The sequence below is a fragment of the Camellia sinensis genome, chromosome 3, assembly GCF_055761805.1.
Source record: "Camellia sinensis isolate YWXY chromosome 3, ASM5576180v1, whole genome shotgun sequence".
NCBI classification, from domain to species: Eukaryota; Viridiplantae; Streptophyta; class Magnoliopsida; order Ericales; family Theaceae; genus Camellia; species Camellia sinensis.
Genome location: NC_138963.1, coordinates 218,153,331 through 218,167,276, shown reverse-complemented (window position 1 = coordinate 218,167,276; position 13,946 = coordinate 218,153,331). Strand labels below are relative to the sequence as shown.

Sequence of the window (13,946 nt, the reverse complement as noted above, 5' to 3'; positions counted from 1 at the left end):
GTTCTAGGAACAGTTTTCTCATGTTGGATGCCGTGAGTAGCACAGTAGGCTTCAAATTTCTTTGATGTGTACTCACCTCCATTGTCTATTTGGAGACACTTTAGTTTCTTTCCAGTTTCCCTTTCTACCATAACATGGAATGTCTGAAAATGCTGGAACACCTTAGCTTTGGTCTTTAGGACATAAACCCATATTTTCCGTGATGCATCATCAATAAACGTTAGGAAGTATTTTCTACCACCCAAAGATTTCACTTTTATAGGACCGCATACATCAGAGTATACTTTGCTTAACAATTCTGATTATCTTCTGGATGATGAGTAGAAAGCGACTCTATGATGCTTCTCAAACAAGCAATTGTCACAAGGATTCAATTTCACATCTTTGGCAAAGGGAATAAGAGACTTCTTTGCCAGAAACTACAACCCTTTATCACTCATATGACCAAGCCTTTTGTGCCACAAATTCGGTGATGCCTCATCTTTTGCTGTGTTGAGGCTATCTGAATTCATTTCCATATGAGTCTTATACAACGTACCAATTGCTTGTCCTTTGGCTACTACCAGAGATCCCTTCTTCAATTTCCACATGCCTTTGCCGAAGTAGTCTCATAGCCTTGTCGATCTAAGGCTATCCCTGAGATAAGATTTAGGCATAAATCGGGAACATGCCTGACATCTTTTAACACCATCGTGCACCCAACTTTGGTTTCAATGCGAACATTGCCGATTTCCACAATCTTTGAAAAACTAGAGTTACCCATCTTTACTGTACCAAAATCTCCAGCTTGGTACGTATTGAAAAACTCTTTCTGGGCTGTATTTACCACCCACTCAATGTCGTTGTCTTACATATGGAGGCATTCTAATATCCTCTGAGACAGCAACTGCAGTGTTTCCATCTTCGATCTTTGGCTATTTATTTCCTTGTTTTTGTTCTCCCTTTAAGGTATAACAGCATTTCTTTATGTGCCCCTCCTGGCCACAGTGGTAACACTTGAACTTCGACCGACTCGTACTTTCTCTGGACTTCCCCCTATCTTGAGATCTTTCCCTGCTACGTCTTCTGCTTTTGCTTCTTCCCCTGCCTTTGTCTCTACCTCTACCTCTACCTTTATTTTTTATGATGAGGGCATGGGACTGATCTCCACCTATGTCTTTCTTTCTTGCCTCTTTACTGAATAGAGCATCTGTAACCATGCTTATGGCCAGTTTTCCTTCTAGTGTAGAGTTACTGAGGGACACCACCAATGTCTCCCAATTGTCTAGCAAAGAACTGAGCAGCAATAGGGCCTGCATCTCATCATCTAACTCCATTTTGACAGTTGCCAGTTGGTTTACTAGATTTTGAAACTCACTAGTGTGTTCAGCAACAGAGACACCGATTTTTAGCTTCAAATTTACAAGTCTTCTCATTAGGAGGGCTTTGTTCCAAGTAGTCTTCGATTGGTACATGCCTTCTAACTTTGTCCAAAGAGCATAGACATCAGTTTCCTAGGTGACATGGTGGAAGACACTATGATCGATCCATTGTCTGATCTGGCCAATGGTTTTTCGATTCTTTCGCTTCCAGTCTTCGTCGTTTTTCGTTGCTGGTTTGACTTCATTAAGCTCAATGGGGTCAAACAAATCTCGACAATACAGGACATTCTCCATTTTAGGCTTCTAGGTTGCATAATTGGAAGTAGTCAACTTTGTCATAGATCCTGAAGTCGACATTATGTCCTCCATCAACACTTGTCTCTATAGAAAATGATCTATGTTTGAAAATCAGGCTTCTCTGTTGAGTTCGGATTAGTCAAATTAGCCAAAAAAGCACTTCGAATTGCCAAAATAAAATTACAAATTTTTGAAATTTGATTTACAAAATCTAACCATACGGATGAGTCCAGAATATTCCAAATAGTTGGCAAGCACTGCTGGATTGTCTAAAACGGACTTTAAATGGCTCAAATCTAGCCAAAAACTATTTGACGGTTTAGATTGGCAAAATTTGGTGCGGCTGAGAAGCACCGGATAATTTCTCTAGATCGGCTGATGTTAGTGTGGCGTCAGTGGCTAGACTCAGCTCTGGCTCAGCTTGGCGGCTCAGACGACGTCGGCGGCCGTCGTTGTGATGTCAGCTAACGGTGATGGGATGGCGTCAGCGCCTGGCGAATTAGGGACGACACTTGAGGATGTGGTAGCGCGTCAAAGCGCGTGGTCATGGCATCACAAAGCGTGTGACGGCGCGTGGGGACTCCTCTAGTGTCCTTTTTCGACATCGTTTTCACCTATGTGCTCATCTCGTCGAGACCTTCAACCTGGTGTGATCAAAAGTGGATTTTGACCACTTTGAATTCTAGGTAATTTTTTAGAACACACTCTGTTTTTCCGAAAACACACAACGCGGCTCTGATACCACGTGTTAGGATTATGGACAAACAAATTAATAAACAACAAATACAAAGAGAGCACAAACTTTATGTGGTTCGACGTAATGCCTACGTCCACAGAGTAGAAAAGAGAATTTCACTAAAATTGAGCAAAATACAAAAACAAAGGAGGAGATAAAACTCTCACTCAACTCACAGATTTCTCTCTCAATTTTTTGATACAATTCATCATCTCTCTCCCATTTTTACTTATACACAAAGAGAGAGTGAGAGAGAGAGAGAGAGAGAGAGGGGGGGGAGACAAACCCACCAAAATTTCCATCCTTTGTTGGTGAGAGTCAACAATGGCAACTACATGAAGAGAAGAGAGAGCTGGTCTTGCAAATGCCCAGCTCAGACTTCCTTCACCTGTGGTGGAAGTCCTCGTACGCCACTCTCTGCTTTGTATGCATGTGGTTGGAGCTAACAGATATGCAATTAACTCTATCCATCTCTTCCCAAATTTATCACTAAAAATAGTATTTTCGTTGCACATGCCAACTTAAATGTGAAATTATCAAGAAATCTTTTTATATAGATAAATTAAAAGCTATTAAATTTTCAACAATGTTACATCCTTTTAATTTACTATCTTTAAACTATTTCTAATGACGTGACATTGAAATTAGACCCCACATGATGAAATATTTAACAAATCAAAATTTGACACTTGTCAGACACATCCACTACAAGAAATAACAGTTTTGCCGACCAAAATATTAGTCGCCAAAGGTCGGATTTTTAGTCGCTGATACCATTTAGTGACTAAATTTTTTGTCGCCAAGTTAGTCGCCTAAACCCTGTCGGCAAATGTTTTAGTGACTAAACGCGTGTTTAGTCTCTGAAAGTGCAACATTTGGCTACTATTTTTATAGTCGGCAATGTTACCTTTTAGCTACTAAATTTTATTTGGTCGGCAAAAATAAATGTTTTGGCGACTAAATTATTGGTCGCCAATAGTTAATTTTAGTTTTTAAAATTATACATTTACCGACCATTAGTCAAGGAATCTACGACCAAACTTTTTGGTTGCTAAAAGCTCATTCGTGAAAAAAAAAAAATTACACTCTGCTCTTGTGCAGATTTGAACTATCAACCTCCCACATCATAAACCTTATGCAACACACTCTTTCCACTACACCTCCATAACACCATATGATTATATATGCAACATATATTATTTATATAGTATATAGACCCATATTAATATAAAAGTATATATATAAAGATAATTATTTTTTATTGAACATAATTTATGTAAAAATAAATTATTTACTAAAAAAAAAAGAGACCACTCTTGGCGACTAAACATAATTTTAGTCGCCAATTCTATACTTTTGGCTACTAATTATTTTTTAGTCATTAAAAAATAAAATTCCCGTGCTAAAATTATTACTTTTGGTGACTAAACTTCTTTTTAGTCACCAAAAAGCCTCACTTTTGGCTACTAAACATCTTTTTAGTCGCCCAATGCCTCACTTTTGGCTACTAAATTATTTTTAGTCGCCAAAAGCCTCACTTTTGGCGACCAAACATCTTTTTAGTCGCCCAATGCCTCACTTTTGGCTACTAAATTATTTTTAGTCGCCGAATGCCTCACCTTTGGCTACTAAATTTTTTTTAGTCGCCAATGGGCCTTACTTTTGGCTACTAAATTTTTTTTAGTCGATAAAAGCCATATATCGGCAACCAAACAGATTTTTAGTCACCAAAACCTATACTTTTGGCTACTAAATTTTTTTAGTCGCCAAAAATCTTTACTTTTGGCTACTAATGCCTTTTTAGTCGCCAAAACCTATACTTTCAGCGACCAAAGGTGCTTTTTTAGTCGCCAAAAATACTTTTTCTTGTAGTGATCATTAAAAGTGATTTTTAATAATAATAAATTAAGTGTCTTAAACATTTTTCATTAACTTTTATAATCTTTTCATTCCATAATCTTGACATTTATTTATCCACTACTACAAATATAGATAAAGATCACACTTTTTTAATGTGATGTATGTTTTTTAATCACACCTTTTAAGTTTTATTAAAGTGTGGTCTTTAAGAGTGTGATTAAAAATGGTCATTTTTAATCACACTTTTTAAGTGTCATTAAAAAATGTTTTCATCACATCTTTTAAGTGTGATTAATAATATTTAGATCACACCTTTTAAGTGTGGTTAAAAACATTTAGATCACACCTTTTAAGTGTGATTAAAAACTTTAATTCACACCTTTTAAGTGTGATTAAAAACTTTAGATCACACCTTTTAAGTGTGGTTAAAAACATTTAGATTACACCTTTTAAGTGTGATTAATAATATTTAGATCACACATTTTAAGTGTGATTAATAACTAATAAAACCTGTGATAAAATAAAATTTGACATATTTAAAGAATAATCAATATTATTTTTGCACGCGCATTTGAATAATGTAATACACACTATATACTATATTTTGAATCACAACCATATATTGAATGAAATAATATCATATATTTCATAAATGAAAGTTAAATGTTTAAAAGTATATACAAAGAAATTAATAAAAAAAAAATTAACTGTGATTACATACATTAAAAAATAAAAAATAAAAAACTTGAAAAAAGTAAATTCTTGAATTCTTTGACCATATTTTGCATCTCTCCAAGAAATTTATGACCTGAAAAATAAAAAAACAAATTAATTTAAAAACCGCCAGAAGCATATGAATAAATTTACTAATTAATTTATAAACTTACATTTAGATCACACCAAAAATAATGTAATTTATCCAGTTGTTAAACTGCCCCAATCCTTTTCCCACAGCCACCAAAAATGACATAATTATTTTGATTCTCCACACAAATAGTATAAAGCTACAAAAGATATTGATACCCTTGTAGAAGCCAAAATAAATCATCAAGGCATGAATGATTTCAAACTTTCTTAAGCTAGAATAATTTAATAATAAAACAAAAAAGTGATCTAAAACTCAAAATATGCACTTGTAGAAAATGACAATATTATTTGAGAAACAAGACATTTAATAAAAGATTAGATACTAAGCACGACACAACAAAGAGAGTAGGGATAATATGTATACATCCACTCACTTATAGATCAATGTATTGTGCTAGTCTAAAACAATACAGTCTACACCATTCAAGTTTTTTCGGTGTCACTTATAGATCCACTCACTTCTCTCAAATTATTTCCCAGCAAAATACACATTAAACTCCCCTTGCTATTTTTTTGCTTCTTCAGAATCTTTGCTAATTGAATCTAGGTGTGAAATGATATACATAAAACTATGACAAACTCTAGTTCTATCAAACCTTATGAACAAAGTTTCCTTATATATGCCTAAAACTCAAAATTATGAAACACCAAACATAAGCAAAATTAAAGCAATTATAGCAATTATAGTCCATTTCATTCCATATTACACCAAACATAAGCAAAATTATGAAAATCAGATTCCAAAGTAGCAAAACCAAACAATACCAAACAATGTCATTGAAATCTCAAGTTCATTTTATTTGATACAAGACACCAAAAACACTAGTCGAAATTGTAAAATGAAGATCTCTCTTTTATGACCAAACTTGTGGAACAAAAGTGAAAAATAAACAAAAAACATAACAGAGCAAAATTAAAGCAATTATAGCAATTATAGTCCATTTCTAAACCTTTTTTTCTCCTATTTTGTCAATCTTTATTTTGGACCTTTTTAATAAAATATTGAATTCCTTTAAACAGATTCAAATTAATAAAATATTAATAAAATATAAAATACAGTCACAGATTCAATTAAACAGATTGAATGTAAACAGACACAGATTCAGTTTGAATGTAAACAGACACGGACTAGCAGACACAAATTCATGAAATTAACTGGGCAGTGAGTGTTCAGCTAAAGCACAATCATAAAAGAAAATTTATTTACTTACCAAGTTGCCCAACTCTGAGACTAGTTTCTTTATTGTAGGCTTGAATTGCTAAATAACTAATCTTTGGTCACAAAACCTTGTGTGAAAGAATGAAGATGAGTACAAAATCAGCATTTCCGTGTAATATTTTTTCAAAATTCAAACTATAGGAAATTCAAAACAAAAAAAATAGAGAAAAAAAATATAGCAAATTCAAGCAGAGGAAGATTGAAAATTGAGGAAGGTAGCTGGAGTTTGATATAAGCCTTTAATCTGGGCTGGTAATACTTATTTGAACATTGCGTGACTTTTTCATGACCAATATGGCATGGAGGGCAACAAATCCACAAAGATTTGGCTTGTTCATTGTCTTTCCAAATATATAATGAACTTATTTTTTTTGGGAGCCATCAGTGATCAAGTCTTCTAAAAGTCAGTGGTCAAATCTCCCTAAATGTTTTAAATATGAAAGCACTCAACAAAATAGTTTTCTAACTATAGTTAATCATGTTGCAGGTTTTTCTTCAAGTTATGGAGTGCTTACTCAATCGTTTTAGTCAATCAACATTTATCAATTCTGTTCTGGATACTACTTTTCTCTGTTATTTTCATCACTATTGGCAAGAACTTTCTTAAACATTTAATAACAGACAGATTCATACAGATTATTCCACCTATTATTAAATTCATAATTCTGGAGTTAGGTGTAAATGGCAAGATTAATACATGAATAAATTTTTTGTCAAACTATACTATCAAAAGGACATCCATAAAGCTAGATCTAGAAGGAGGAGGGAATAAAATTTAGAGAAAGAATCTTTCCTTTTCTTACAAATTTTTACCAATACGAACCCCTCATGAAATAATGGTGGTTTTTATGTACCAGCTATACTCAGAAACTCAAAAACCAACCTTGACTAAATAGATATCTTGAAGAAAATAAGACACAGTAGTTATTTACCTCTGTAACAAACCAGAGAGGGGCAATAGAAAATCCATAACCAGCAATCTCCTTGGTCGTAAGCTCTTTCTGTTGTTTTAACACGTCTGCATCATCTATGTGTTTAAGAACTAATGGCTTTCCCTCTTCTAGAGCAGAAAGGTCTGCTTCACTGCCTTTTTTATTCAAATTCCCTTCAAGTTCAATTTCAAAGATGTTACGCCCCGCAATGCAGTTCAAAGGGGAGCTAAATCCAGCAGAAGACTCATTATTACAAGAGTGTTTTCTTATGATGCTACATATCCAATCCTTAATGAATGCTATTGGGAGATAAACTACCATTAGAGAAACTCCAAGATAGGTCACTGCAAATGGTTGCTTATAATCTGTAAAAATACCCTGTTAAAAGGATATGTATATACAAGTTAATATCTGGCTAATGAATAGAAATTATGGATTGTGTGATTTTTAGATAATAAAAAAGCTATTACGCATAAGAGCAAAATTAATTACAAGGAACAAAATATAAAAACATTGATGGATCAAATATTTAAGGGCAAATTACACTCACCTCACCTCCCTTAAGTTAGGGAAAATACAATTAACCCTACACTTTTGACATAATTACATTAGCCTCCCTTAACAGTTAAGCCCTTTTTTATTAGTAATTCATTAGTCATATGAATAAAAAATGGAGAAAAAAAATAAAGCACACTTTTACAGTCAATTGAGGACACATGAAACACCACTTTAAATTAATGAGTTCTTGCATATTTATGCCACAAAACAACAGTTCATCAGGGAAAAAAAAGAAAAGTGAAGGATTTTTCAGTACTTAAAGTGCATGCCTTGGGCATATATCAATAGGCTGATTAGAGAAGGGTTATTGAGGGGCCTTGGGAAAATAAAAAAATTCAAAACTCTGTTCAGGCCTCCAACCTCCAATGCATATTTCTTTCTTAGTTCCAACTTCCAATGATTTTCCATCTTATTTTCATGTTAGTTCCAGATAATTCAATTTTTGCCACATGGAATAAAATCTTTCCCTTCTCCATTTGACTGAAAAAAGACTTTCTTTTTTGCAACTAAAATAAGGAAATCTCATTACCTTACAACATGACGGAAGTTGACAGTGCAAGCAAACAACATTTTTAACAATTTAATTTCAGAACAAATCAGCATCCTCCACTAGTTAGATCCAAGCAAACATGTTTTTAAGGGTGAAACTTCTGTTAGCAAGAACCTCTGAGTTTACACTAATCCTCTGTTTGGTTGCCAAGAAACCTAAACGGAGGTAAATAATTTACAAGCAAATGATAGCCCGAGACCTAATTTTCAACTTTTTTCCAAAAACCAAGACAATCCAAAGTATTTAAGTTTTCACTTCTATTTTGCTTTATTTTCCTCCAGTTTTTCTGTGGGTACACACGAAAATGAATAATTGCAATAAGCTTTTTAACAATCAAACTAGTGCTATTGAATCTTTTACTTTTTATTTGAATCCCAATTGACATTTCAGGCTTCTAATTCAAATCTCATTGGCAATTCCTCAAAAACAAACAAGAATTCATCAACTTAGGCAAATGTATAAACTTCACCATATAAATGAAGGTACATGAGCTATGCATACAAACATGCAGAACATACATTGCAAATATAGAATTTTAAAACCTTAAACTAGAAATGAAATTAGAGAAAGAAGTATGACCACCTGGGTGACTTCTGCAGAGGTGACCCAAATGATTACAACAGCAGCAATCAGGAACAAACGAGCCCTGTATCTCCAACCCATCACAAATCGAAGAACAACCCAGATATCAAAATTGCAAAATATACACGAAAATCAACAAATTTCGATGCGGGTTTCTCTCGGAATATCAGATCTTCGACGTAAGTCTTTGTTGTTTCACTTGTCACCAACACACCCAAAAAAAAAAAAGACAAAAAAGAAAGAAAAAGGTTAGCTACAAGTTTACGAATCGATTCGATTAATTTCTGAAAGAGAAATAAATAAACAAAAGAACCAAGTTTGTGTATCATGAGAGATAAATAAATAAAACCTATATTTCTGAAAGAGAAATAAATAAACCTATATTTCCGAAAGAGAAATAAATAAACAAAATTAGGAAACAATGCACCAAACTCTGTATATCATGAGAGAAGAAGGCTTACCAAAGACAAGAACAAGCACCAAAAAAAAAAAAAAAACACTCGCAAAGTAGCGAGAAAGACACCCAATGTCGCCCACGGCGAACGACCCAACGACGAAGGTATCGGCAAAGGTATCTGAGACACCGCACCGCCACTGCTGCTGCAGCTGCTAGCCGTCGTCAATCGCTACTCACCGTCGTCGCTCGTTGGCCGCCGTCGTCCCCCCTTGCCGCTGCTTGCAGTCGATAGAGAGAGAGATAGTATTTTGGGAATTTTTGAAATTGGGGATATTTTTGTTTAAGGGATTGGGGAACAAAAGGGGGGGAAAGAAAAGGGGGAATTAAAAAAGCGGGAAAACGAAAAAGAAAAAGAAGAGGCGAGCTAGTCGTTTTATTTATTTTTTATTAAAATAATTTTTATTTTTATTTTTATTTTGTAGTTAATGAAACTTTTTTTGTTTTTATTTATTTTTAGTTACTAAGGTTGAAAATTTATTTGTTTCATTTTTATTTTAATGAAAAAAAAATTATTATTATTTTTTTATTTGGTAGAAGTAGAGGTAATTTTTGGGAGATTTTTGAAATTGGGAATTTTTTGTTTAAGGGATTGGGGATTGATGATTTGAGATCATGAGAAACAAAAGCGGGATAAGAAATGGGGGAATTAAAGAGCGGGAAAATAATTTTTTTTTGGTTAAAATAAATTTATTTTTTTGTAGTTAATTTCATTTTTATTTTAATGAAAAAAAATTATTATTTTTTTTATTTTGAAGAAGCAAGGGTAATATTGTAATAAAAAATATTTTTCTGCGGCTCATTTTTTTTTTTTTGTTACTAAAAATCAGAAACTAATTTTTTGTGGTAGAGAAAATTGAGCAATAGTGAAGGTGGTGGATAAGAGGTGATGGTCGTGGTGGTGGCGGCGGTGGCGGCAAAGGAGATTAGTGGTGAAGTTGTGGTAGTGGTAGAGGAGATGGAGTGGCGATGGTGTGGATGAGAGGTAATAGTAGTAGTAGTGGCAGTAGTGGTGGTGGTTATAGTTCCACCAATTGATTTTAAGTATGGTGTTTGTTTTGACTTTTCAAATCATAATTCTACATCCATTTTTCAAAACTCAATTCAAAATATAATCATTACTTTTTGAAACTCATAACTAAACACATAATTTAAAACTCTTTTCAAAACTTAATTCAAATCAATTTTTTAAATATTTAAATATTTAAAAAATATATTTAATTTTGTGAGAGACAAATAAAGAAGAGAGATAGAGAGAGAGACAGAGATAGAGTGATGAGCGAGATAGAGAGACAAAGTGGTTGCTAAAAGTGTATTTTCTTATAGTGGATCGATAAATCGAGAAGGAGCTCGATAAATAGAGAAAATAGAAGTAAGAGAGTGAGCAAGGCGAACATAGTGAGGGAGAAATAGACAAATAGACAAGTAGACACAGAAAGAGAGAGATAGAGAGAAGAGTGATGAGTGAGAAAGGAACAGGGAGAGAGAGAGAGATAGACAGAAAAAAAGATAGAGAGAGAAAGAGAGAGAGAGATAGAGGGAGGGAGAGAAACAAGAGATTAGCGAGAGATAGACAAAAAGAGAGAGAAATAGAGCGAAAAGAGATGAGCGAGAGAGAGATACAGAAAAAAAGAGCGACAGAGAGAGAAGAGAGAGATAGAAATAAAGATAAGAGAAAGAAATAAAAGAAATGAGAGAGATAGAGAAAAGAGAGATGAGCAAGAGAGACAGAGAAAGAAAACAGATGAGAGAGATAGAGAGAAGAGAGATGAGTGAGAGAAACAAAGAGAGAAAACAAATAAGAGAGATAGAGAGAAGAGAGATAAGCGAGAGACACAGAGAGAAAATGAGAGAAAGAAACAGGCAAACAGAGAAAGAAGAGTGATGAGTGAAAGAGATAAAGAGAAGAGAGAGAGATAGAGACAGAGAGACAGGAAGATGAAAAAATGCATGAAAAGAGAAATGTTATATCAAAGGAGTAAGACGACATTATTTTTTTTAATTTTTTTTGCGACAGAAAAATACCGTTGAATTTATTCAAACCATTTTGTGACTGTATATATATGAAGCTGTCTCAAAACCATAATCACTATGCTAGGTTAGAGTTTTCCAAAAACTCTTTTGAGAAAATTACACTTTCTTGTTTTCCGTGGTATATTGTTTTTACTGAATTTTTTTTAATATTTTAAGTATTTTTTTTAATTTTTAGACATACCTAACATAAATACACCTAAAAATTAAAAAAAATGTAAAAAAAATCTTTTAAGAATTCACTAAATACCAAAAATATATAAAAAAAATACAATAATTCAATACATTTTTTTTATTTTTAATTTTTAAAAATATTTTTTCATAAATTTTTTATTTTTTAGATACATCTAAGTAAGGTGCATCTAAAAAAAATATTTAAAATTTAAAAAATATTCACTAAAAACAAAAACACGAAAGTCACTTTTTGGGATGGTACAAAATACTGTCTCATTTTTTTAAGACGGCAAATTGAGCCGTCACAAATGCTCTGCTTTTTTGAGACGGCAAATGGTGCCGTCGCAAATACTCTTTTTTTTGAGACGGCATTTTGTGCCGTCGCAAAAAGTGACTTTTTGAGACGGCAAGTGTGCCGTCGCAAATAGTTCCGTCTCATATACCCGCTTTTTTTGTAGTGCAATGGGGCAATTGGTAATGCTACTTTAAACCTTAGAGAGGGGATTGTAATTTCTAAAATGTGAGGGGTGTCAATGTAATTTATCCAATGAGGCAAAATTGGTATTTAAAAAAATTAAACTGTGAGGGGTTGTCTCAGTTTGTTAATTTGAGGAAAAAACGTAAATTCAAAAAATAAGTTTATGTTGGTTTTTAAATACAAATTTAAAAATTTTACTAACAATTTTTTTTTTCAATTAATTTTTTTTTCAATTAATTTTTTTCCCAACTAATACTAACTGAGGGGGCAATTGGTAATGCTACTTTAAACCTTAGGGAGAGGATTGTAATTTCTAAAATATAAGGGGTGTCACTGTAATTTACCCAGTAAGGGCAAAATTAGTATTTTTAAAAAACTAAACTGCTAAGGGGGAATCTGTAATGAAACTTTAAATCTCAGGGAGTGAGATGGAATTTTCAAAACGCGAAGGGGGAACTGTAATAAATACAAACCTTAGGGGGTGTCAGTGTAATTTACTCTCTCTCTATATATATATAATCACACTTTAATTAGAAGTATGATTAAAATATATATACATATATATATAATCACACTTAATAGAAAGTGACATAAAAAATAAATATTATCACACTCAATCAGATTAAGTGTGATTAAAAATTTGAGAATTGTATATTTTATATAAAAATCAATTTGAAATATTTTATACAATCACACCTATTTAGGAAGTGTGATTAAATATATATACCTATATATAATCACACTTATTTAAAAAGTGCGATTAAAAAGTAGTAATGTATATATAATCACATTTTAATTACATTGTATGATTAAAAAATATATAAATAATCACACTTTAATTAGAATGTGATTAAAAAATATATAAATAATCACACTTATTTAAAAAGTGTGATTAAAAAGTAGTAATGTATATATAATCACATTGTATGATTAAAAAAAAAATATATATATATATATATAACCACACTTTAATTAGAATGTATGATAAAAAATATATATATAATCACACTCATTTAAAAAGTGTGATTAAAAAGTAATAGTGTATATATAATCACACTTCAATTAGAATGTGTGATTAAAAAATATATAAATAATCACACTTTAATTAGAATGTGCGACTAAAATATATATAAACAATCACACTTATTTAAAAAATGTGATTAAAAAATAATAATGTATATATAATCACACTTTAATTAGAATGTGTGATTAAAAATATATATAAATAATCACACTTTAATTAGAATGTGTGATTAAAAAATATATATATAATCACACTCATGTAAAAAGTGTGATTAAAAAGTAATAGTGTATATATAATCACACTTTAATTAGAAGGTGTGATTAAAAAATATATAAATAATCACACTTTAATTAGAATGTGTGATTAAAATATATATATATATATATATGAGAGAGATAGAGAGAAGAGAGATGAACGAAAGAGACAGAGAGAGAAAAGAGATGAGAGAAGAGATAGATGAGTGAGAGACACAGAGAAAGAGACAGAGAGACAGATAGACATAAAGAAAAGAGTGATGAGTGAGAGAGAGAAAGAGAAGAGAGAGAGGAAGATGAAAAAATGGGTGAAAAGATATAGACAAAAAGAGAGGGAGAGAAAAAAAGAGCGAAAAGAGATAAACGAGAGAGAGACAGAGAGAGATGAGCAAGAGAGATAACGAGAAGAGAGATAGAGAAGAGAGACAGCGAGAGATGAGAGAGATAGACAGAGAGAAAGAGAGAGAGAGAGACAGACAGACAGACAGAGAAGAGTGATGAGTGAGAGTGAGAGAGAGAGAGAGAGAGAAGAGAGACAAAGACAGAGAGATAGAAAGATGAAAAAATGG

At 32.5% G+C, this 13,946-nt stretch overlaps 1 protein-coding gene across 1 annotated transcript; it reads right to left on the bottom strand.

The window, feature by feature from the left end:
- Positions 1-1,493: 1,493 nt before the first annotated feature.
- Positions 1,494-9,043, bottom strand: LOC145822232 (uncharacterized). Its single transcript, XM_082918844.1, has 3 exons — positions 8,963-9,043; positions 7,273-7,650; positions 1,494-1,664 (listed from the first exon to the last, which is right to left on the bottom strand). The coding sequence occupies exons 1-3, from the start codon at positions 9,041-9,043 to the stop codon at positions 1,494-1,496; spliced, it is 630 nt and encodes a 209-aa protein (XP_082774970.1).
- Between the last annotated feature and the right edge of the window lie 4,903 nt (positions 9,044-13,946).